The sequence below is a fragment of the Fusarium keratoplasticum genome, chromosome 3, assembly GCF_025433545.1.
Source record: "Fusarium keratoplasticum isolate Fu6.1 chromosome 3, whole genome shotgun sequence".
In the NCBI taxonomy this organism is placed as follows: domain Eukaryota; kingdom Fungi; phylum Ascomycota; class Sordariomycetes; order Hypocreales; family Nectriaceae; genus Fusarium; species Fusarium keratoplasticum.
The window spans coordinates 666,650-690,474 of NC_070531.1; the positions used below are offsets into that span (position 1 = coordinate 666,650).

General features: G+C 50.3%; 10 protein-coding genes and 1 pseudogene across 11 annotated transcripts, besides 1 other annotated feature; 6 read left to right on the plus strand and 5 right to left on the minus strand.

Moving 5' to 3' along the window:
• Positions 1 to 43: 43 nt before the first annotated feature.
• NCS57_00359200 (uncharacterized protein) lies at positions 44 to 1,070 on the minus strand (the record flags this gene model as incomplete). The annotated part of the gene is made up of 3 exons (XM_053053579.1): positions 44 to 241; positions 303 to 437; positions 498 to 1,070. 3 exons carry the CDS (start codon positions 1,068 to 1,070, stop codon positions 44 to 46), a joined length of 906 nt encoding a protein of 301 aa, XP_052915739.1.
• A 1,212-nt stretch (positions 1,071 to 2,282) lies between these two features.
• Positions 2,283 to 4,184, plus strand: NCS57_00359300 (annotated as a pseudogene). The gene is made up of 6 exons: positions 2,283 to 2,462; positions 2,524 to 2,877; positions 2,937 to 3,318; positions 3,372 to 3,640; positions 3,702 to 3,971; positions 4,047 to 4,184.
• Positions 2,283 to 4,184: a sequence feature.
• A 689-nt stretch (positions 4,185 to 4,873) lies between these two features.
• On the plus strand, positions 4,874 to 6,484 carry NCS57_00359400 (HET domain-containing protein; the record flags this gene model as incomplete). The annotated part of the gene is made up of 1 exon (XM_053053580.1): positions 4,874 to 6,484. One exon carries the CDS (start codon positions 4,874 to 4,876, stop codon positions 6,482 to 6,484), a length of 1,611 nt encoding a protein of 536 aa, XP_052915740.1.
• Positions 6,485 to 6,567: 83 nt separating this feature from the next.
• Positions 6,568 to 8,309, minus strand: NCS57_00359500 (AA-permease domain-containing protein; the record flags this gene model as incomplete). Its single annotated transcript, XM_053053581.1, has 3 exons — positions 6,568 to 7,839; positions 7,904 to 8,159; positions 8,209 to 8,309. 3 exons carry the CDS (start codon positions 8,307 to 8,309, stop codon positions 6,568 to 6,570), a joined length of 1,629 nt encoding a protein of 542 aa, XP_052915741.1.
• A 687-nt stretch (positions 8,310 to 8,996) lies between these two features.
• Positions 8,997 to 10,180, minus strand: NCS57_00359600 (NmrA domain-containing protein; the record flags this gene model as incomplete). Its single annotated transcript, XM_053053582.1, has 4 exons — positions 8,997 to 9,311; positions 9,371 to 9,700; positions 9,754 to 10,035; positions 10,088 to 10,180. 4 exons carry the CDS (start codon positions 10,178 to 10,180, stop codon positions 8,997 to 8,999), a joined length of 1,020 nt encoding a protein of 339 aa, XP_052915742.1.
• Positions 10,181 to 11,502: 1,322 nt separating this feature from the next.
• NCS57_00359700 (uncharacterized protein) lies at positions 11,503 to 12,048 on the plus strand (the record flags this gene model as incomplete). The annotated part of the gene is made up of 1 exon (XM_053053583.1): positions 11,503 to 12,048. The coding sequence occupies one exon, from the start codon at positions 11,503 to 11,505 to the stop codon at positions 12,046 to 12,048; it is 546 nt and encodes a 181-aa protein (XP_052915743.1).
• Positions 12,049 to 12,665: 617 nt separating this feature from the next.
• Positions 12,666 to 14,283, minus strand: NCS57_00359800 (uncharacterized protein; the record flags this gene model as incomplete). Its single annotated transcript, XM_053053584.1, has 4 exons — positions 12,666 to 13,217; positions 13,270 to 13,852; positions 13,903 to 13,936; positions 13,992 to 14,283. The coding sequence occupies 4 exons, from the start codon at positions 14,281 to 14,283 to the stop codon at positions 12,666 to 12,668; spliced, it is 1,461 nt and encodes a 486-aa protein (XP_052915744.1).
• Positions 14,284 to 14,846: 563 nt separating this feature from the next.
• On the minus strand, positions 14,847 to 16,276 carry NCS57_00359900 (Carboxymethylenebutenolidase; the record flags this gene model as incomplete). Its single annotated transcript, XM_053053585.1, has 4 exons — positions 14,847 to 15,162; positions 15,212 to 15,381; positions 15,437 to 15,867; positions 15,931 to 16,276. The coding sequence occupies 4 exons, from the start codon at positions 16,274 to 16,276 to the stop codon at positions 14,847 to 14,849; spliced, it is 1,263 nt and encodes a 420-aa protein (XP_052915745.1).
• Positions 16,277 to 16,740: 464 nt separating this feature from the next.
• On the plus strand, positions 16,741 to 18,339 carry NCS57_00360000 (Aldedh domain-containing protein; the record flags this gene model as incomplete). The annotated part of the gene is made up of 3 exons (XM_053053586.1): positions 16,741 to 16,786; positions 16,841 to 17,294; positions 17,352 to 18,339. 3 exons carry the CDS (start codon positions 16,741 to 16,743, stop codon positions 18,337 to 18,339), a joined length of 1,488 nt encoding a protein of 495 aa, XP_052915746.1.
• Positions 18,340 to 18,885: 546 nt separating this feature from the next.
• Positions 18,886 to 20,643, plus strand: NCS57_00360100 (uncharacterized protein; the record flags this gene model as incomplete). Its single annotated transcript, XM_053053587.1, has 4 exons — positions 18,886 to 19,130; positions 19,195 to 19,271; positions 19,321 to 19,596; positions 19,655 to 20,643. The coding sequence occupies 4 exons, from the start codon at positions 18,886 to 18,888 to the stop codon at positions 20,641 to 20,643; spliced, it is 1,587 nt and encodes a 528-aa protein (XP_052915747.1).
• A 331-nt stretch (positions 20,644 to 20,974) lies between these two features.
• Positions 20,975 to 22,981, plus strand: NCS57_00360200 (Pyruvate decarboxylase; the record flags this gene model as incomplete). Its single annotated transcript, XM_053053588.1, has 5 exons — positions 20,975 to 20,985; positions 21,046 to 21,091; positions 21,143 to 21,265; positions 21,327 to 22,671; positions 22,722 to 22,981. The coding sequence occupies 5 exons, from the start codon at positions 20,975 to 20,977 to the stop codon at positions 22,979 to 22,981; spliced, it is 1,785 nt and encodes a 594-aa protein (XP_052915748.1).
• Positions 22,982 to 23,825: the final 844 nt, after the last annotated feature.

Sequence of the window (23,825 nt, forward strand, 5' to 3'; positions counted from 1 at the left end):
CGATTGGACGGTATTCTTGCAGCTGATATGTATTTGGAACCCTCTAAACCGCAGCTCTCTTACGAACCTTGCAATGAAAGCCCCTGATCTTCACAAACCACACGTTTTCCGTCTTGCATTCTGGCTTGCCAGATGACGTGTCTGGCACAAAGTCAAAGTGACGGATGACTTGCGGAAGTACCTTTGAAAGCTCCATGATACTGATGTTCTTTCCGATGCAAGTTCGTGAACCTTGACCAAACTGAGAGGTAGTTGTGAGCTTGGTCTGGTTCAGTTGAAAAGATAAGGGGAGTTGAACTGACCGCCATAAAGTATGCATCGCGCTTCTTGACTACTTCTTCTTCTTCCAGCCATCTTTCCGGACGGAATATGTTCACGTCTGGGCCGAAGACGTCTGGGTTGGCATGAGCCACCCACGAGTTGATACCCACGATAGTCTAGCCCTCGTTAGTCAAGAGAATCAAGAAACAATACGAGGAGATGATGAGGATACATACTTTTGGAGGAAAATACTGCCCAGCTAATGTTGCGCCACCCGGTGGTACAACCCGTCCAAGAATCAGTCCAGTTGCCGGGTGCATCCTCAAGGCTTCTTTAATGAGAGCTTGAGTATAGGGCATCTTCTGAGCTTCAGAAAAAGATATGGGGTCAGATATCAAGCCCCGAGACTCAAAATCTCTTATCTCCTCGTACAGGCGTGAGAGAACTGTAGGATACTTGACAAGGTAGAACAGCGCGGCAGTGAAAGCAATCGAGGTCGTATCCGAGCCAGCACCGACATTCATGACACAGACGGTAGATATGTCGTCTTTGGTTATCTTACTAGGTTCTTGCTTGTGGATTCGGAGGAACTTGGTTATGAAATCGGTCGGCGTCTTTGCATCTGCTTTCTCTTCGTCGGACTCGAGTTTGCCGTACTTTGCCTGAAGCTGAGTTACTGCAAACTTCCGAACGTTAAAGACTCCTGTGAGTTTCTTGGACTGCTTCAAGCGGTGATAAAGCGTCTTGTGCCACTCTGAGAATATGCCGACTCTGGCACAGTAGTCAAGGTAGTCTGAGAGTGATGCCATGACCCCTTGGACGTCTTCACCAGAGTCGAGAAACCCGAATCGCTCACCAACCTGCAGCGCCTTTACTTAGTCATAAAGATGTCTTGAGGCGTTGGAAAACTTGCTGTCATTTTGCCAATGACATCAAAGGCAAAACATTGCATCCAGTGAGCAATATCCACCGAAGCTCCGCTCGACGCAAATTCATCCATCTTTTGTATGAGCAGGGCAGTGCATTCGTCGACAAATGGTTCTACTTGAACCAAGCTCGTCATCGAGTAGGCTGAGGCTATCTTTCGTCTCGCTGCGGCGTGGAGATGCGGATTGGGCTCGGAAAAGATGTTTGTCGTTGTACTGTATGGATTTCCGCTCGCCTGATACCACGGAGACTGCCACAAAGAGACTTGTCAGCATACATTTGTTCTATCTTTGCAGATTGTTTCTGGGTATGAAACTTGCCTTGATGAATCCCTTACCACTCCCGTAGATGAGCTTTGCTGCGGCTGGGTCATCGATGCTGTACTCATTCGGCGCGATCCGAACAATAGGGCCTGGCAATGAGTCAGAGGAGCGACAAAATGTTAGAAAGGAGATTGAACCGTATTTTTTATGAAGCTCCGCATTCGTTTTGGGAAAGGTACCGCGATAGGTTTCCTTGAAAAGCCATAGCCTTGTGTATCTTGCAAGAAGCGGCCCCGGGACACGCCTCAAAGGAGACACGAATGGCCGTATCAAGGTAACCAGGATCAAGCACAGAACACAAACAGCCACAAAGGGCCAGATAGTTGAAGCGGTGAGCCTTTCCATGTTGAAAAAACGGCGGGGGCTTGAATCCTATGGCGCGTTTGGGAACCAGGAACTGCCCAAGCCCTCCAGATACAAGTATTCTTTTATCCCTTATCCATTCTTCATCCAATGTCCACAAAAGGCCTGCATGCCAACGCCCGGAGTATTACCACCGATTGCTCTTGGGCGGACCTCTCACATTTCTTCGGTAATACTGCGCCGAAGCATCGGACCCAATGCGCCGACCACAACTATCCTTGTCAGTGTTGATCGGAGATAGTGCCCCTAGCGCGACTGATCCACTTCCCCATGGGGAAGATGCTTGATGGATCTTGCATTCTGCCTGTCAGTGCTTGCGGTAGGGACGGTGAATTAAAGGAAGCAGACTTTATCCTTGTTGTTGATCTTTCAAACAACATCAAGTATTCCCCATCAATTTGAACAAGCCCACCATCTCATCCTTTCACCCGTCAAAGAATATTCGACATGAGAAACCAAGACCCTAACACCATTGCTGCCAATTGGCGATGCTTCGTGGCTTGTAGCATCGTTGTGCTGTCACCATTCCAGTACGGCCTCGACTTTGGTCTTATCGGTGGTCTCCAGGCCATGCCGGGTTTTCTCAAGGTGTGTTCTGGATTCCCTTCATACCTACACTATGTGGCTGATATGGACGTTTTGCGAGTAGATCTACGGTCATCCAGCCCCTGAAACCGCCATCGGTTGGAACATTTCCACTGTCCGCCAACAACTCATATCCTCCTTCATGACCCTCGGGGCCTTCATCAGCGCTGGCCTCGCCGGGGTCATCGCGACTAAGCTCGGACGAAAACCCTGTCTCTGGCTATCAGCATTGCTCTGCGCCGTTGCGAATGTTATCATGATGACAACCACGCATATCGGGGCGTTATATGTCGGCCGCATCCTGATCGGTGTTGCAAACGGGGGCTTTATGACATTTTCACAGCTTTATATCCAAGAGAGTAGCCCGGCAAAGTACCGTGGACTATTCTTCAGCTTCTTCCAGTTCTGCGTCTCTTTTGTAAGTTATGACTTCCAACAGTACAGTCATTCCTAATAATACTGACCAACATTGACAAGGGAACATTGATTGGCACTATCGTCGACTGGGCCACAGCTGGACGGCCCGATCGATCAGCATACTTGATCCCTTTGGGGATTATCTACGTTATCCCTATGATTTTGAGCATTGGCCTCTTGTTTATCCCAGAGTCTCCGCGCTGGCTTATCCTGAATGAACGTGTTGATGAGGGCCATAAGTCGCTTCTCTGGCTACGGCCTTCTGGTGCAAATATCGAAAGCGAAGTTTCCGAGATTCGCGCTGCCATCCAGAAGGATGCCGAGGCCAAAAGCGGCGTTGGGTTTCTGGAGATGTTCAACGATCCAGTTGACCGAAGAAGAACGCTTCTCTCTGTCAGCGCCGTCTCTTTACAGGGCGTTCCAGGGTCCATGTTCATCATTCGTAAGCTTACCTGCCATGAGAAGAAGGTCGAAGCGGCTAACGGAACGACAAAGCTTACAAGGCCTACTTCCTCGCCATCGCCCAAGTCAAGGAGCCTTTCGCCATGACCAACGTGATGTCGACCGCCGGGTTGGTAGCCATTGTCATCAACGCATTTATCGTTGTTCGATATGGTCGTCGCCGCGTCCTCATAACAACTGGCCTTATTCTTTGTGGTATTTGCCAGCTAATTATGGCCGTTGTTTACGATAAACACCCCGGCACTATCAGTACTGGAAGGGCGTTGGTCGGAATGTCATCTTTATACATGTTCTTTTTTAACGTAAGTGCTTGCTTCCCCCTCCTCCATCGCATTGTTCTTACCATTAACGCATGTGGCCTAGGGCATGATTACTTCGTATTCCTGGCTAGTTGCCGGTGAAATTCCGTCTCAGCGTCTCCGAAGCTATACATTCGGCACGTCGACTGCTATTGGATTCCTCTTCTCTTGGCTTGTGTCATTCACGACCCCTTACTTTATTAACCCTGATTCTTTGAACTGGGGTCCTCGATATGGCTACATTTGGTTCCCGGCCTGCATCATTGGAGCTGCGTGGACATTTGCTTTTCTACCCGAGCTGAAGGGCAGAACTTTGGAGGAGATTAACCAGATGGTTAGTTCACTTAGCTTCATTTCGCCTACGCCGTTTTCTTTGCGGTGCATTCAACTAACACTGTCAAATTCATAGTTCGAAGCAAAACTACCGGCTCGAAAGTTTCGAACCTTTCAATGTGACCCTATGAATGAGGACGCTCAGCCAAAGACCTCCACAGAGGAAGCCGAGATTATAGTGGTTGAAGATGCTGAAAAGGCTCCAAATCATTAGAATAAGGCTTAGCAGTACGAGGGCAACAAGTCAAGGATGCCTCTTCTCTTCCCTCGGTCCTGGACCTAATGGCAAGACCCCACTTTTGCTTGTCCTCGAAGTCAATAATACGGTACCTGACTGATACACCTGTGAGGCATAACCTGGGGACACATCTATAAGTCGTAAAGACTGAATACTACTTCACAGATGGCAATTTTCTATCTGATGTAGCTGCGTCCCTTAATATGTATAGTATTTAGATAAACACTTTCTGTCGGCTAGAACCCTTTCTATTCACCCTGAAGGCACTTCGACCTACAGCAACATTCCCGATTTATCATGGCAACGGCTTTTACCAGCGCTTGGTAATGCGTTTGAAGGTAGGTTTATTGTCCAATCGGATCCTTAGACTTAACCCCTGCCCTGATTTCAAGCGCGCAACCTTGACGCTCAGTAAGCAAAGCACAGCCACGCTGACGCTTCTAGCCCAATCGTCACTTGCGCTCTTTATCATCACCCCCATCATTACTTACAACCAGAACAACTAGCCGTTGCCGTAGTAGCCCCCTTTGCTTCCGATGCCGCAAACTCGGACTCAGCCCCGTGAAAGCCATGATCGCGACGACACGTCCTTGCGGCAGCTTCTCGACGATGTGCCCGGTCCGTTGGCATATAGACAACTTGACTTGAAGAGCAACCAGATAAGAATGTTGCATCTCCTTCCAGGAAGCCAAAAAGACCCCATCCGCTGTGTGCTAGGCACGGTATTCCTCGACGATAGCCCCAAGTACGAGGCCTTATCCTACGCTTGGGGAGATCCCCTTGATTGCCGTTCCATCGAGGTAGACGGGAGGAGAAAGAGCATCACAGTCAATTTGTACCATGCTCTTCGAAGGTTGCGCTATCCACAATGCGAACGATGCCTCTGGGTGGATGCTCTGTGCATCAACCAGGACAATGATGTTGAAAAATCACACCAGGTCAACCTGATGCGCAAGATCTACTCGCGTACCGAGAGAGCAATACTCTGGCTGGGAGACTTTTCCGACGGGCCAACCATGGCAACGAACCAGATTCCTCGTCAAACAGCCGCAGCGGCCTTTTCTCTACTCAAGTCAATGGCTGTCAACAATCACTATTGCAGTGGCCATGAGGAAGGAAACAAGGAGCTGGCAGACAAGGGCATCTCAAGTTTATCTTGCTTGCTTCAGCTGCCTTGGTGGCATCGAGCCTGGACTGTGCAGGAAGCAGTCCTTCCGCCAAATGCCACTATCGTGTGTGGAACGGAACAACTGCCCTTTTCTGATTTGAGGCAAGCATCATCCAACTCTCTCGATCATTACTTCCAAGGCTGCTGTGACCGAAGAGACGACCTCTACTCGTTTTGGGACCGACTTCAAGGTCTCGATATCGCTAAGCGAAGCATCACAAAGACATCCACGTATTCCATCCACCATGCCTGCAACTTGTTCAGATCACGGAAGGCGTCTGACCCAAGGGATAAACTATATGTCTATTTTGGGCTCGGAACTAATATGCCAGCAAACTATTCCTTGTCACATGAGGAAGTCTTCAAGCTTACAACGCGTTCACTCATTGAACAGTCGGGAACGCTTCAGAGTTTGCTGAGAACTACCGAAGACAGTAGATCTCCCACCCTGCCAACATGGGTTCCGGACTGGTGTGCCGACTTCAACGAGAGAGAGTTCAACCGTGACATGGCCTGGTTTCAACTTGCTAGTTCTTACAGCGCCGCAAGTGGAATCAAGGTCACAACTCGGGTGTCGTCGTCTGATGACGTCTTGGACCTCAAAGGCGTCATTTTGGATCGTATTTCAGCCGTGGGGTGCATTTTAGAAACTCCACAGAGCATTAAGCAAACGATTTCCGAGTGGCAAGATAAACCAACTACCGAGTACCCCCAAGGAGGGACATACAGGGAAGCCTCCTGGCGTACACTCGCAGGCGACATATATCGCGGCCATGGCACTTACAGAAGGTTTACCTCAAGTGATGACGCAGAGGAGATTGAGACGAGTTGGATAAAGCAAAACCCGAGGTGGATTAGTGTCGAGGCATTTAAGAAGAGAGGCATTACTACGGACACAGGGCTAATTGGGATTGGAAATCGAGAAATCCGAGTTGGAGATTTCATTTCTGTTCTAGGAGGAGGGAGTATGCCCTTCATCCTGCGTCAGGTTGAAGGACATGAAGGTGGCGTTGCCTATCAGTATTTCGGACAAGCGTATGTCCACGGAATCATGGATGGGGAAATGATGGACGAGGGCCGAGACTTGGACTGGATAAGCCTTGTTTAAGGACATAATTGCGGGTAGACTCGGAGTCTTATGGCTAATTACAGCAGAATGATTGTCCGTTTCATCTGGCCTGCTCAATCCACTTATGCAATCCAGTTCCAGATCTTCTGCCAAATGTTCTTGGGCTTGTCATCCTCCCATATCTCGTCCAGAGCATCAATCTCCGCCTTTCCAGTAAAAAGATCCCGCTCCTGGGGTGACAGCCATTTCGTGTGGCGGATAACCTTCCATCCGATGAAGAGCACGACAAAAATGGGGATTCCGATGTACGCGGTGACAAAGTTGTAGACGTTCCAGTTTCCGGGAAAGAATACTGCAAAGCCGTTGAAGAAGATGATGATGAGGAAAAAGACTAGCGCAATAATAGCTCCGTATGGTTGGAAAGGGGCTCGATGGACGAGAGTCTCTCGCGAGATGTTGTTTGCTTTCAAGCCGCCGTAGAAATGGAGATAGGCGACGCAAATCGAAGACCATGTGATGAGTGTGCACATTGTAGTAAGGCTTTGGAACCACAGGAAGATCTGATTCGGCCCGCTGGAGACGGAAAGGTACGTGAGGAGGCTAAAGATGGCCGTGGCAGCGACACAGTAGATGGGGTTTCCCGAGTCGGTGGTCTTGAGTAGGAACTTGGGGGCATGTCCATTGGATGCGAGAGCAAGGAGATATCGTGAGCCAGTGTAGAGGAATGCGTTACCAGAGGACAAAGCCGACGAGAGGATCACGGCGTTAATGATGGACGGGAGGACGGGGATGCCGGCCCGCTTAATGGCGATCACCCAAGGCGATGCGGCAGCTGTGTGAACTCCAGCAGCTTGCTGGGAAAGCAGATCTGGATCATTGTAGGGAACAAGGACGCCAATGGCCAGAGAACCCAGCGAGTAGAAGAAGAGAATGCGCCAGAAGATGCGTCGAGCAGCCTTGGGAAGGTTGCGCTTGGGATTCTGAGATTCTCCAGAAGCGACGGCAACAATTTCGACACCAGCATAAGAGAAAGCGGCGTTGACAAGAACCGAGAAGAAGCCCAGGAATCGGCCGGTGTCTCCGGTAGTCATGTATTCCCTCATGGCCCCAGGATTGTTCCAGTACGTGAAACCCAGACGGTCGCCACGGGGACCGCCGCCGAGATCCAGGATGAAGGCCAGGATGAGGAGGCCAACCATTGTGATGATCTTGACAGACGCAAAGATGAACTCGGCTTCTCCGTAGACCCCGACACCAAAGACATTCAGGAAGACGATGAGGATTATGAAGATCGAGATCCAGACGGCGACGTTGACGGATTCAGTCCAGTAACCTACGAGAATTGCAGCGGCGGAGATTTCGACGGGAACAGCTATGGCACAGAAATACCAGTTCTTGGAAACAGTCAGCAAAGAATCCATGATCTCAAGGGGTGGCAGGAGTCAGTGGTGGACTTACGTTCCAACCAACAGCAAAACCTAACGCTGGATCAACAAAGCGAGCACAAAATTGAGGAATGGCACCGGGTAGGGAGATCCAGACAGCCATCTCCGCAAGAACCTGCATGAGCATCCATATCGCGACCCCAGTGATGGAGTATCCGAGGAAGATAGACAAGGGGCCAGCGCGTGTGAGGGCGCTGCCGATACCGAGGAAGAGACCGGTGCCGATTGTGCCACCGAGGGCGATGAACTGGATATGACGGGATTTGAGTCTAAAGCTTTGTGAGAGAGTGTTCCGCGATGAACAGAACGGTTGCTTACTGTCTGGCAACTCCAATAGGGGTTGCTTCGCCAGTCGATGCTTCGACGTCTTTTAGGTCAGACGGACTGTCCTGCTTTTCGGAGGTTCGAGGGGGATCCATGTTGGGCCAGATTCAATGTCTTGAGAGATGCAGATTCCAGGATGGAGAGATGCTACGGAACAGATTATGCTGAGTGGCATCTGGCCATTATATACCTGCATCATGGCAACCACTGCCCCAGATCCGTCTGCACACTCTACTAGGCGGGGAACTACTCCAGTTGGATGTATCCCGGCACCGAGTCTGGGGAAAACTGGGTTCGTTCACATAGTTTACAAGCTGCGCCTTCTACGAACAAGGTTATCGATTAGACTAAGCCAAGGATACCGTGGTTAAACAACCTTGCTATAGCCTTATCTGCGAGATAGGAATACGATGAATCGGCATGTTATGAGAAGGCGCCTCTTGATAAGAGAAGGCGTCTAAGTTGATGGCATGATAATATGCTGGTAAGGGAGCAGATGATAGGGGATAGAGCCGCGCCCTCGGTATCAAGAAGGCGTACAATGTTGCGTTTGCGGATGAGCGGATGAACAGGCTAATTTATAGTACCTGATGGCTAAGCTTGAAAATGACTCGGGGGTCTGACCAACACGTAACACCTTTGACTCTGTTTGTCAATGGGATATTTGCGCCCTCTTCACAAGGGTTGATACTGGTGCTGGGAGATACCACGTTTCAACGTGGGTGTATTTTGCGGAGAAAAGTTGACCTCACTCTATCACGACAACGTCGTGGATTCTGCCCCTATTTGCGAACTCCGGCCGCTGTGTACGGATACCCCGGCAGATCCGATAAGTCATTGTCCAGAACGTATTGGTAGAATTCCGCAAGACTTCTGCCGCGCGGGAAGTCAGGGAACAGGTTCCAGAAATCGGCGTATCCCAGATAGTCGGCGTATTCCGGCGTGTTGTCCCCACGGATGCACCACGATATGCGATACTGTCCCATGTTGTAGTTGGCAATATCCATGATGTTTTCCGGGTGCGTCACGGGCTTGGGGCTTGCGTCCAGTCTCTGTCGTGTTTCTTTGATGACCTGGTTGATTTCGGCCTCTGAGATCTAGATGTAACTGTTAGCTGCCCACGATTCCCCATTTCCACCCTCAGAATACTGCTTACATAGTCCTGGGCGGGAGTCTCTCCGCTTGCCTTTGCCATGGTGTCCCACATCTCATTCATGCTGAGAGCCTCGGTGTACGCAAACACCCGCTTGTTCAGTGTCCGAGGATCCGACACGATCTGAGCGACGTATTTGCCAATATCGGCCAAGTCAATGAGGCCAAACTTCTGATTCCCATCCCCGACAATACGGTGGTCGATGTAGATCATGTGTGCGTCGTCAGACCGACCGGAAGGGACCTTGGGCACAAAGACCTGGAAGAAGCAGCCGACATCGATGATGGTGTAGGGGAGACGGGCTCGTTGGATGACGCCGAGAATTTCGAGTTTCTAATAGACATTTAGTTAAAACCTTTTGCTGCCATGGGTAGAGAATGATGTGCCTTGTCCTTGATGTCAATAACACCCCTTGGTGCCGGGCCAACCCACTCAGACGGCACAAATCGCTTGACACCAGCCTCCTTTGCAGCATCGATCCATGGGATTTGCTGATCCAAGTGTTCCCACGTGATGCAGGAAATGACGACATCAATCGGCTTTAGAATCTCGACGAGGGCGCTGGAGGGGCCGTTTAGATCGTAGGCGACAATGTGAACGCCTTTGGCGGCAAATTGTTGGTTGGTAGAGTTGTCGACCGACGTGGCTCGTGTGAGGGAGGTCACTGACTTTAAAACAAGTTAGCAGCTTCCAGTTAGTGCCGGCGGCTTGGCGACGTACAAAGTTTGTTGGCGAGGAGAGCAGGCCTTCCACCACGGACGAACCTGTTTTGCCTGTGGCGCCTATTACACCGACTGTGATTGGACCAACCATTCTCAACAGTCTGATAGGATGGTAATATCGCGCTGAGGGAACGTTGAAAGGTAAATGTGATACAGCACGGCTGCTGGGAGGCCTTGAAATACCCAACCGCGCGCCTGAGACCCATCCGGGTATCGACGAATGTGGATGGCTTAGGATGAGTCATAATGAGCAAACCGCTTGCAATTCCTAAACTTTAAAGTTGAAACAAGGAAATAGGCATAACTAATAGCTATCGCCCTAGTCTTGATTCTCCTTTCCCACTCCCCTATTCATCAATGTGGAAGAAATTTTCTGTTTAGATCTGATCTACGGTTTATAATGGTGAAGTCAGCCGTCATAGTCAAGGCAACTTAGACGGCCGTGAATGCAAACCCCCAAAGACGTGAGTCGTTTGACGTGCCTTACTGGCTTGGCCCCCTAGGTCACTTCATTTGCACCTCGGTGCCGAACAACGTCATCAGGATATATCCACCCTTGACCGAATTCTTCTCCAACGTCGTTCCAATTTCACGCCTTCGCAATGCTCTCTCCATCATCCTCGATTACTACCTGACTTTGACCGACCATCTCTCTATCTAACCTGCTTCTGGCCGACGATATCTGGGCCATCTGGAATCAACACTTTCCTCACTCGGGGCAATTTGCGATGATGATGTCAAGTCAAGGTTTTTGGGGGTTCAGCTGATGGCAAATTTGACATGCCTACTCGATTTCACCTCCGCGGGAGATTCATTACTTTGGCCCTAGTAAGGCTCCATTGAGAGTGCCTGACGCGATCCTCTGTTGACCGCTCAACACTCTCGTTTTACATGTTGCTTTGTCGCCATTGGCCATGTTGTGTGTGATAGTAGGGGCTTTCTCTTACTATATTAATATTTAACCTTTACCACAATTTAATGTCCAGCACAGAAATGATACGTGTGATACACAACAATTACTACCTACCTATGCCAATGGCAAAAGAAGAGAATACCTTCTAACACATACCGAGGCAACTTTACACCAGAGCTTTGGGCACGTGACAGGCGCATGATCAGATCATAACAGTCCGAGCACGTCAGGGATACTAACCGCTTATTATCGGCTAACTTGGCTAAAAACTGCCATCATCCGCACTTCAAATAACGCAATCTTTAGCAGCTACCAAACCACCAAGGTATAAGAGCAGACGAGTTCGGTCTATAGCATGGGGTTTAACTTCACCTGTCAAATCACTCAAGAATCTTAACACCGGCCATAGTAGGTTGTTCGACCAAACATTGGTTATTACCTGAAAGAACATGGCTAACGGAGTGAGATAGTCAAATCCAAGCAAATATTCGTATTTCAACATGTTGCGAGCTCAACTTAACCCACTGGCGAGAGCCTGCGCCAATAGCCTAAGTGCCAGCCGTCGTCGATTCTCAACCTCTCCAAGCTGGCTCCAATCACTCCCGGTCCAAATCTCGGGCCAAGGAAGCGGCACAATCCAGTCCATCTCTGTCAAAGACAAACCTTACACCTTTTCGGCAGACACGTATACCGTCATTGGCGGTACGGACTCGCACCCTTCACCAGTCGCTTACGCCCTCGCCAGCCTGACCTCTTGCAACCAGGTGACGGGCTCGTTGGTTGCAAAGGACCACGGCATCAAGCTCGGAAAGTGGCATGTGACAGCCCATGGCCAACTCCCTACTGCGGTTCTGGTTGGAGGTCAGCAGGGGAATCCCAATTGGGAGAGCGTAGCTCTTACCGTGCGAGTGCAGAGTGATGCCAAGGATGATGACGAGTTCCAGCATTTTGTGTCTGAGGTTGAGCGTCGATGTCCCATTACGCAGCTATTCAAGCTCAGTGGTGTGCAGTACACCAGCGAGTGGGTGAATGAGGCCCTGGAATAGTCTCAATAGGTACAAAGAAGTGGACGATATTGATTCAAGGACGGGAGCCTGTTAGAACGTAGGGCGATCCTTGTGAATGACTTTACTCTGCTTATTTCCTTGTGTTGATCTTGGTGAAGCTATTGCGACCACCAACTGGGTCTTGAGATAGGCAGGCGACCAGACAAAAGTAGAATCCGCCATGAGTTTCCTTTGGTAACGCATCATTCATTATGAGTGTATGGCGCAAGTTAGATGTTGCACACAGACATTCCATTGTCATGTCACTGAGCGAATCTGTTTTGGATCACTTGGACAGTGATAATGGGTAAATGCATCTTGATGTATCGAGCCAAACGCTTGCTGCCGTAGAAACTCTTGGGATTTTCTAGTCGATTTGAAATATCAATATTTCAGACAAATAGTAAATGGGTACAGCTACATAGTTGTGTGTGAGATCTATCAGCCAAATGCAATATAGAGAGGTACAAAACCTGCAGTATGAAGTCTCACCCTGGAAGCCAGCGTAGGGTAAGTGATTGCTGTGAACAAGCTCGTAGGAGAAAGGTAAGTTTTGTGTTTACAATGATTTAGCTTCTAGGCCCGTGTTTCCCAATTTCCAAGTCACACCCTCACACTCACACCTTAACCTGTGCTATATCCCCTTCCTTCCTCCTTTTAACCTGCCTCGCAACGGCTAAGAAACCGGTGCCAAGAGTCAAGCAAGCCCCCGCGAATGCTTGCGCACCAATATATCGACCGTTCATTGCGGATATAAGTGTGCCCGCGATAGGGGTACCAGTCAAGACCGCAAAACTCACGATAGTAAAAATCATGCCGATTCTCGTACCCTGCTTGCTTGGGTCCTTCGTTAAAGACGCCAACGCTGAAGGGAACATGGCCTGAATGCCTCCCAAGGCAGGGCCACTAACAGCAGCCCAAGCATAGAGACCAGCCTGGGAATTGACGGCTATCCAGCACCATACGAGCAAAGCTCCGAGCCCAGCCGTCGGTACAAAGACGGTCAATGCTCCAATCCGATCGCCAAAGTAGTTGGGTACGAGGCGGCCGAGAATACCGACTCCACTCATGACCATGATAACGTCGAGGGACTTAGAGTAAGACATTCCCTGAATATCGCGAGCATATGCAGCAATGAAAAAGAATGCAAAGTATACCCCCCAAAAGCACTGACAATACATGTTAGCACAGAGTAGGTGGACAGGAAGCGCGGCAGCTTACCATAAATGCGCCCAGAGCGTAATATGTATACTCCAACTCCTTGAACGCAGACCACTCAACCAGTCGCCCACTCTTTCGCGGTGGAATTCTGGGTTTTAGCGATAGCAAGGAGATGACGAAACACCCTGCCTGCATTAAGCCAATAACCCGAAGCGTCCAGCTGAATCCTACACGCGGAAGTAGCCCCCGTACAATGCCCGGGAAGACTAGACCTCCTGTTACACTCCCGCAAGCTGTCAGTCCTATTGCGATCGATCTATACTTCTGGAAGTAGGTCGAGATAATAGCAATAGCCGGGCAGAAGAGACACCCGTTGCCCAGACCGACGCATACACCCTGGGCGAGGAAGACCTGCCAATATTGCGTGCAAGCTGAAGTCACCAAAGTTCCGAGAACAACCAGAATGGAGCCTAGGATAGTGATGGGGAGGAAGAAGCCGGCGTCGGTGAGGCGGCCAGTAAAGGTGCCAATGAAGAAGAGGAAAAAGACTTCGATAGACCCGATCCACGCGATGTCGGATGGCGGTCGTTGAAGGGCTTGCACGTAGTAGCTTTGAAAAACTCCAAAAGAATTGATCACGCCCCTAATTACGTTGGTTATTACTGTCATACAGGAAGTGAAAAAGTGGCATACCAAGTGTTCATGACAACCAGGTGCGTACCGAGAACTGCGGCCTCGAGTCAGCGATGGTTCTTTGAATGAGGAGTCTGGGAGTTTCTTACCGCTCATCCACGCCCTAAAGCCTCCATCAGGGGCAGGACCAGGCGTGATGCTTGTCCTTGATGTGATGCGGCTTAGTACCCTGCTGGCCAAGCCTGGCTCGGTTTCCTCCTCTGGCACGGCGTGTTCGGTAGATGCCACACTCGTCTGAGATGACTGGCTACTGGGCAATACCAACTCTTCGGTCGCTTGTCTCTTTTCGTTGCTTTCTTTCTCATTGTGTGAATCCTCGTCTGGCGCGTTCGGTAACCAAGGTCGAGGGGCTGGCAGCGGACTAGGCAGTTTTTCAGGCATCGTATTCGCCGGGCCGTGAGCTAAAGAGAAACGTTGATAGAATCTGAAGCCAACTGAGAGGTTTAATTTCCGTTGTTCTTTAATAGCTTATGTTGAGCGTTGTCATAGATTACAGAGATCTGTAAGCTTGCTCACGAGGGTACCAGAGCTAGGGAGAATTGGCTAAAACACAACACAAGAGTAGTAAAGGAAGGGGGAAAAAATTGCAAGGAAGAGAGTAAACTTTTGATGAAAGACTTGATGCCTTAGTTATCCGGCCTTTCCTCTGTCTTGTCCATTTTGCCCTTTCGCTTGTCTTTTTCGCCTTTTCTCTCATCTATTTCGCCCTTTGCTAGCATCAATGTGGAGACAGCTAGAAGACGCTAACAATTCAATTGAAATCACGCAGCACACTCAAATAGCCGTAAGGGAACATATTCGCCCTAGTTCACCTCAGAAGAATGCCCGTTAAGCTCACAGCTGAAGCTGGGGGGCGCCTTTGGTTGAACAGCCAAGGCTATCCTTCTAAAGCAGGGGAAATGTCATGTTAATGGCACAAGGGGTAACTGTTTGTACCTAGACCCTCACCCCGATACCTCGCGAACCTTGAACAAGATCATTTGATTTGATTCCACAGCGTCCTTGTCTCGCATTTTAGCAGCGGTCTCCAGTCCTGCCACAGGGACACGGTACTCAAGCGGCTGTTTAGTTGCCTCCTCCTTGGTCGCATCAGGGGGCGGGTAGTGGTAAGGCAAATATTCGGGCATCAGCCCCAACTGAGCCAGTACAGTACCTTGGTCCCATATGATGTGCTCGTGATAGAGCCGGTCTCCACGAATATTGACGACCGCGGTGAATGGGATCTCGAGCTTGCGTCCGGTAGGACCAAGGCCGGGAAGGCTAAGCATAGCATTAGAATCATAAACACAAACAAGTATAGGGAACTTACAGCCAGTCTATACGGGTCTCATGTGTGCATTTAAAGATAAACTCATCAATAACCCTATCAATGCCCACTGAGCGACTGATCAACTCGTTGGATGTGTCTGCTGGATTCTGAAAAATAAAATGGTCTCGGTAGAAGGCCGTTAGTCGCTCTCTACCAATTCCACCCGTCATCTGAAGGTATCAGCAACGCTTTCACAGAAGCAGGATGAAGTTCTGCAAAGCTCACCGTTGGAATGTGATTTACGTAGGGCTCCTGGACCATTGTCCCCATGGTGCACTCTACAGACCGGTTGTCAAATTCGTAATATGTATGCTCATCCCAGATGGCCTCGAGATCGAAATAGGGTCCCTTCATGAGTTGCTTCAAGAAGGAAAGATTCCTGGTATGGGAAATAGACTCGGACGCGTAGCTGAACTCTTCCTGGAACGGGGTTGCGAATAGGAAGGACTTGGCGCTGGGGTAGTCGTACACGGTCAAGTCCTTGGCACGTTGCAAAAGCGCCGAGGCTTTGCCAGCAAGATGATGGATTTGAGGGATCGAGGCTGGCACCAAGATCGACTGGCCATGGTGCAAATTGCCGTAGACTGCGGCACCAATAATCTCTGGGAATAGTTGAAGCTGGGGTGCAACTCGGTTCCAAAGTTCCGGGTTGTAGGCTATCGATTGTTAGCATTAGTACACTACTAGCGGTTTCAAGATAGCAGCAGTTGAAGACTTGCCAATCAGGCCGACCACATCCTGTATATCCACCGTCTTGCATGATCGTAGCTCCTCTAGAGCCCATCCGATGGCGTCATCGGGTCTAGCTAGTGCTGTCTTGGTGATCTCGACCACCGTATAGCCTTCCTCCGCCCACTTCATCAGAGGTGACGGCACGCCGTTCTCGATGGCCAGGGCAGAGGAGCCGGCTAAACCAGTGTCGGATACTAGAACAATGAGCCCAGGGCCCATACCCCTCCTGGAGAGTGGCTGCAAGATTGTAAGACCTGGTGCAAACTGCCTAAGTCGGGTTTCAGGTAGGAACGGAAGAACTGCGTATTTGCTATCCATTTTCAGGGTGGGCATTGCGATGGGGCTTTGTAGCTGACTGCCTCTATACCTCTCTAGCACTGACATCGACACAAAAAGGGTTTAAATGTAGTTAATGTCAGCCATTACTATCCGTCGTCTTTGGTCGGTAACTGAGAACTAGGTTTGGTTCGGCAGGCCCGAAGCTTGAGACGGACCTGTAAACTGGCACCACCGGGGTGGGGTTATTACAGTAGGAAAGTCGGAACGGAACTATGCATCTGCATGAGTTGATTGCGTCTTATCAATCAAGCCCGAACAGACGGGCTTCGTCAGCGCCGGAACTGCGTGCGGAACCTCCGATGGGTATCCGAAATGTTCTGTCAAGGATACAGAACTGCCGATAGTTAACTTTAAGTGACTTATCGGCAGCTTTGCAATCCGTTGAGTAGCACAAAGGACTGAGACGTATCCTGTTTCGGTGTCTTCAGAGTAGTTGAACCCCTAACGAGAAAAGAACCATGCCTACCATCACCGTTTCAGGCGTTGGTGGTTGCCAAATCAGAGGTTTGTGTCTCCATCATGATCTAGAATCTTCAAGACTGACCAGTAACCTCACAGTGCCAACGGGCCTCTTTATCGACAATGTCTTCGTTTCAGCCCACGAAAACGCCGTCGTGGACATCGAAAACCCGTTCAACGGCCAAAAGCTGGGGTCCATCTCCGCCGCTCAAGCTATTGACGTCGATAGAGCCGTCTCGTCAGCCAGCAAGGCGTTCAACGAGACATGGCGTTCATCTACACCTCAGCAGCGCCGAAATATGTTGAACCGCCTTGCGGAGCTTATCGAACGGGACGTCGATGTTCTCGCTTCCCTTGAGGCGGTCGACGCAGGAATCCTCTATCGAGACTCTAGCAATATGTTTGTTCCACAGGCTGCCGAGACATGTCGCTATTATGCGGGCTGGGCGGATAAGATGGATGGTCAATCTTTAGATATTGCCAATGGTATGGCTTACACTCGGCGCGAGCCTTATGGTGTCTGTGCTGCTATCGTGCCTTGGAACTCGCCTTTGTAAGTAAGCATGCCGGGTTTCACGACTTGACTGGCTAATTATACCTGCTTATCTAGGATGATCACACTCTGGAAGCTCGCACCAGCCATCGCCGCCGGCAACGTCCTCATTATAAAGACGCCTGAGAACTCACCACTATACGGACAGCGACTTGCAGAGCTCGTTGTGGAGGCAGGGTTTCCTCCTGGTGTCATCAACATTCTCTGTGGCATAGGTTCAGTGGCAGGCCAGGCTCTGGCTGAGCATCAAGAGGTTCGGAAGATCTCCTTCACTGGAAGCGCGGCGGTCGGCCGCCAGCTCTTGGCCACCTCGTCAAAGACAAACCTCAAGAAAGTAAGCCTTGAGTTGGGTGGGAAGGGACCAAGCATTGTATTTGCTGATGCAGACTGGGAAAATGCCTTGTCTTGGACTACGGCTGGCATTACGGTGAACAACGGTCAGATATGTGCGGCCGGGAGCCGTATCTACGTTCAAGACGCAATCTACGATCGCTTCGTACGCGAATTCTCGCAACGTTCCAAGAATGCCATCGCAGGCGATCCATTGCTGGCAGATACAACCAAGGGCCCTCTCATCAGCAAGCTACAAAAGGAACGGGTTATGGAATACATCCGAAAGGGGCGTGGAGAAAAGGCCAACTTGATTCATGGGGGAGATGACTCCGAACTACCAAGCAGCGGACACTTCGTTCCTAACACTGCCTTCTCCGATGTTGATCCTACCGCCTCCATCATACAGGAGGAGATATTCGGCCCGGTAGCTTGCATCGCTCGCTTCAGCACGGAGGAAGAGGCTATCGAGCTAGCCAATGGAACATCGTACGGCCTCGCGTCAGCTGTCTTCACAGAAAATGTCAACAGAGCCATACGAGTCGGCGAGTCTCTTGAGAGTGGACAGGTGACAGTCAACATGTGGGGTACCGTCAATGTGAACACGCCCTTTGGCGGCGTCAAGGAAAGCGGGTTTGGTCGGGACCTAGGCCGGGATGCTCTGGATGAGTGGACTCATGTCAAATGTATCAAGTTTCAGGTTTCCAAACTGTAGGTGTCGCGAACTAGTCTGAATGGTAACTGAGAGTTATGCCGATCAAGCTTGCCGTGTCTCATAGCATTCAGCCAAATCACAACGCTTTAATTCATTAGAACCTTGTTTGATCTTTCGCTGCGGTGATAAATCTCGGTATACAGGAATGCATGTCGAAAATACTGAACTGAGGTGCATTAGGTGCCCGCCCCTACGTCTCTGCGAGGGCGGTTATCTCCTATCCAAGCGACTTGAACAGTCGTAGCTAGATACATCCTGTAAGTTTTTGAGTAGTTTGAGAAGGTACAGATAAAGAACCCCGGTTCCGACTTTAGGAATGAAAACGATAAGGAGGGTGGCGAACCAATGGTATGAGGCGGAACCCGCGGAACACGGCTCGTCGCAAGATAAGAAGATGACGATTATGCACTGGCCTCAACACCCTGTTCAGGGTTCCCCGGATTACCATGATTCGGGCTGAGACTATTTAGTCTCTCACAGCCACCTATGGAAGGATACCAAATCCCATGTTTTAATCACTCACAACAAACTTGCTGTCGTACAATCATGACGGACACAACCGATATCAAAAAGGTCACTTCTGTTGACAAGGTGACTGTCGACCGCACAGTCACCAACTCGGACGCAACGCGCCTAGAACAACTTGGCATAAACAGTCAGCTCGAGAGATCATTCTCTTTACCATCTCTGATCGGACTCTGCCTCTGTCTGATGGCTACATGGGAGGCGAGCACGGCAGTCCTGGCCCAGGCGTTGCTGAGCGGCGGCGCTCCTTGTCTTTTTTACAACTTGTGCGTCTCCCTTCTTCTTTGGCCGTCTGCAACCAACTGGAGCTGATATCTTGTTTGCCAACAGCCTCCTCAGCTTCCTTTGCAGTCTTGCCATAGGAGCCTCCCTGGCCGAGATCGCGTCCGTTTATCCAACCGCGGGAGGTGAGCAATACCATTCCACGTCGTTTTCCATCGTTGACGGTGCGGACAGGACAGTACCATTGGGTCACGGCTTTGTTTCCTGCATGGGGTAGAAAACACATCGGTTGGGTCACGGGGTGGATTTCAATCGGCGGCCAGATCGTCTTTACGGCGTCGGCAGCCATGGCTAGCGGCCTAATGGTCCAGGGGCTGGTCGTCCTTAACAATGACGACTATACTGGCACCAGATGGCAAGGGATGCTTTTATACTGGGCCTTCTTGGCTTATGCCACCGCGATGAACATATGGGGTCATCGAAGTTTGCCATCGGCAAACTTGATATCAGGTCGGGCTCCAAACAACTTACCATGTATGTCAAGTCGTGAAGCTAACACCAGATCTAGCTGCACTTCACGTGGTTGGCTTCGTGGCTGCGTTCGTTGTGCTCGCCGCCATGGCAGATAAAAACTCAGCGCGTTCTGTCTTCGTCCAAGTCCAAAATTCAACCGGCTGGTCCAGTGACGGGGTGGCCTGGATGGTGGGACTTCTCAGCACTGTTTACCCATTCCTTGGATATGACGCTGCCTGCCATTTGGCCGAGGAGATACCTCATGCCGCTAGAAATGTCCCTCTTGCAATCATGGGCAGCATTGGCCTCAACGGCTTGATGGGCCTTGCGTTTGCCACCATGATTTTGTTTTCGACAGGACCGTTGGAAGGCATTCTGACAACCCCGACGGGATTTCCCTATATCCAGATTTTCCTCCACGTCACGAAGTCCCACGTCGCGGCAACGATTCTGCCCTTGATCGTCATCGCTATCGCCATGGCTGCGACGGTTGCCGGTATCACATCAACGTCGCGGACGTTGATGGCATTTGCCCGGGACAGTGCTACCCCGTTCTCGGGATTCCTGAGCAAGGTAGACCAACGTGAAGCAATCCCGACACGAGCCATCTGGACTATCGTAGCCCTACAGATGTCGTTGGGCTTCATCTATCTGGCCAGCTCAACAGCCTTCAATGCCGTTCTCTCCATGGCTATTATTGGCATGTACCTATCATACCTCTTTCCCGTCGTCGCCATGCTTCTCGGAGGCCGGAGCGGTCTTAAGGCTTCCGACTATGGGCCTTTTCGACTTGGGAAAGGTCTTGGGATCTTCTTGAACGTGGTGAGCGTCTGCTGGATGACGGTATGTGTCTTGTTCAGTGCGTTTCCGACCGTCATGCCGGTTACCCCCACTAACATGAACTACTCGTCTGTGGTCATAATGGGATGGCTTCTATTTGGCTTAGCCTACTATGTAATCTCTGGACGCCACAAGTTTCAGATGCCCGTCGTTGGGACTGGAGTTGTGATTGGGATCCCTCTCGCCTTGGACGTTGGCGCCTGATCCGTAAGACGGGTCTGGCAACAATTGCTACGCGGAGGATGTTGGCTCTAAGGACTAGCCCACGGAAAGACAGAACAGTAAATTGAATGCCCTCATTCCGTCTTCTTCCCAAACGTTTCAGGAACGGATTGACTGGTCTGGGCTCGGAACTCGGCTTTCCTGTTCCGCCTATGATCCCGCATGACATCCCCACTCGTTCCGTCCACGCAGCCGTAGTAAGGTACCTGCAAGATATAGGCCCTTCCTTCTCTATCTTTGCCCTATGCTTGACTTCGATACATCCTTTTGACACCTAATACAGCAAAAGACCTTTTTTGAACCATCAACAGATATGCACAACCTGTAAGAGTTTCCCTGTACAGCTTGCTCCGATGAATGAATGACTGACGTGCTATTGACAAGTGAGAAATATTCGGCCTCATTCGCCTTCTTCGAGGGTCTTTGGGAGGTATGCATGCGCCCTTGCCCTTTATGGACAACTTTCTTACGTGGTGAGCAGGCTGGTGTTACCCATGTCTTTGTCAACTTGGGTTCGGACCATCCGGCCATCATGGAGGCTCTCGCACACGGAGCCCATTTGAAGGGTGTCAATTTCCCCAAGGTCATCACTTGCCCCCATGAGGTCTGTGCCCCTACGGCTTTGAGCCCAGTGCTCTACGCAAGTCACTAACAAGCGTGTTCAGATGGTCGCAATGTCCATGGCTGACGGATTTGCCCGTGTGACGGGCAAACCTCAGTGTGTCCTGGTCCATGTCGATGTGGGAACACAGATGCTCGGCTGCGCTATGCACAATGCATCCGTTGCAAGATGCCCGGTCCTGGTGTTTGCAGGTCTGTCTCCATTCACCCTCGAAGGTGAAATGAGAGGTTCCCGTACCGAGTATATCCATTGGCTTCAAGACGCTCCTGATCAGAAACAGATTGTTTCTCAGTTCTGTCGCTTCTCAGGCGAGTTCAAGTCCGGCAAAAACATCAAGCAGGTGCTCAACCGAGCATTGCAGTTTGCTACAAGCGATCCCAAAGGCCCTGCATATCTCGTTGGTGCTCGAGAAGTGATGGAGGAGGATATCACGCCATACCATCTGGACCAGGATGTGTGGAACGCCGTGGCCCCAGTTGGTCTTCCCCCTGACGCCCCGGAGCTCATTGTCTCTCTCCTGGCTGAAGCGGAGAGCCCGCTTGTCATTGTCGGCTATACTGGCCGTAACCCGACGACTGTGCCCGCGCTGGTCAAGCTGGTTGAGTCAATTCCTGGTGTTCAGGTCCTGGATGGCCTTGGAAGTGACGTCTGCTTCCCATGGAGTCATCGCGCCTTTTTGGGAGTTGGAATTGGACGTCACGAGTCCATCAGGACTGCGGATGTCATCGTCGTGATTGACTGCGACGTTCCATGGATTCCAACCCAGTGCAAGCCTCGTGCCGATGCAAAGATCATTCACCTCGATGTCGACCCCCTCAAGCAAAACATGCCTCTGCATTACATACCTGCATTCCGCAGATATCGTGTCGACTCAGAAACAGCTATCAAGCAACTAAACAACTACATTTCGATGCACCCTCGCTTCTCCAAACTGACCGAGCTCGAGCCATACAGAAAGCGTTGGGATCTGCTGGCTGAGGCCCATCGGCAACGCATGGACAAGATTGCAAAGCTTGCGGAAGCACCTTCAGACGGATCCTCGCCACCAAGTACCTCTTACTTGTGCGCTCAACTACGCAGAACATGCCCCAAGGATACAATCTGGTGCGTCGAGGCAGTCACAAACGCTCCTTTTATATATGAGCAGCTGCAGGTTGACGACCCAGGCCATCTCTTCAATGGCGGCGGAGGCGGGCTCGGGTGGTCCGGGGGAGCGGCACTGGGCGTTAAGCTCGCCTCAGACTGGGTTTCTGGCGGCACGGGCAAAGGCAAGTTCGTAACACTCATTGTGGGCGACGGCACGTACATGTTTGGAGTGCCAGGTACTGTATACTGGATCGCCAGAAGATACGAGCTACCTACTCTCACAATTGTGCTTAGCAACAAAGGTACGTCCGAACACATATGTTCACTAGTCATCGATGCTGACACCGGAAAGGTTGGAATGCTCCGCGTCACTCAATGTCCCTGGTGCATCCTGACGGATACGGGTCCAAGATCTCGAACGAAGACCTCAACATTTCCTTCTCCCCAACTCCCGATTATTCAGGTATAGGAAAGGCAGCTTCTGGGGGCAATGCCTGGGCTGGAGTCGCGTCCTCCATCGAAGACTTGGGTCGTCTACTGCCGGAGGCTGTGGAAAGAGTCCAGAATGGTGTTTCAGCACTCCTTGAGGTTAGGCTGAAGGGGTCCTGGTGAGCGCGGCGAGTAGGTAGCCACAGCTCAGCGAGTAAAGTGACATCATGGTTAGCCTTATCTTATCTTATCTTATCCTCAACTCTGCTTAGTTCGCACTCTCGGGTAGGTAGGTTGTGTCTTCCCAAGAAAGTGTCTTTATTACCTCCTTTATTACAATTATTAACCACAAGTAGTTAACCTAGATAGCTTACAGCATCTTGTTTGGATTTTTCTCAGCCTGAATTGACTTTTTTGATGCTAAAATGCGGAAAATTACACCGATCCCAACTCTGCTTGACGCATTGTCTGTTTGCGCCCCCAACTACCATGCCAAGCCCGGCCACTCTAGTGCTGCAACGGATGACACAAGGGTCCCCTCCCTCGGACTTTCGGTCATAGCAAATGCCGGCAACTCCACTTCGGTAGTTCCGATGAAGCGTTCCGGAGTTGCGTTACAGCTGTACTTGGTGGGGCCTCAAAATCGGCCGTCCCCGTCAGTCGTTCCTCCTGACGGGGGGGTCGCTGATTAGGAAAAGGACCGTTGATTCGGAAAAGAAAGATACATCGGTCCATAGCTAAATTAGTATATATATAAAAGTATATTTATTTGGAACAATACCTTATTAATTATAAGCGTATTTCTGACCTATCTATAACTAATATTTAATGCTTTTTTAAATATCACTAAGTCATAAGTTTAATACTAAATTAGGAGGTTATAATAAGAAGAAATTAGGGTTATAAAAGGAGGGATAATTATACTTCTTATTCCTCTTCTTTACCCTTGATGACGATAAATAGTTTAATATTGCTATTACCCTTAATCTCCTAAACTATCTTTACTTTATCTACCTCAAAAGAAAGC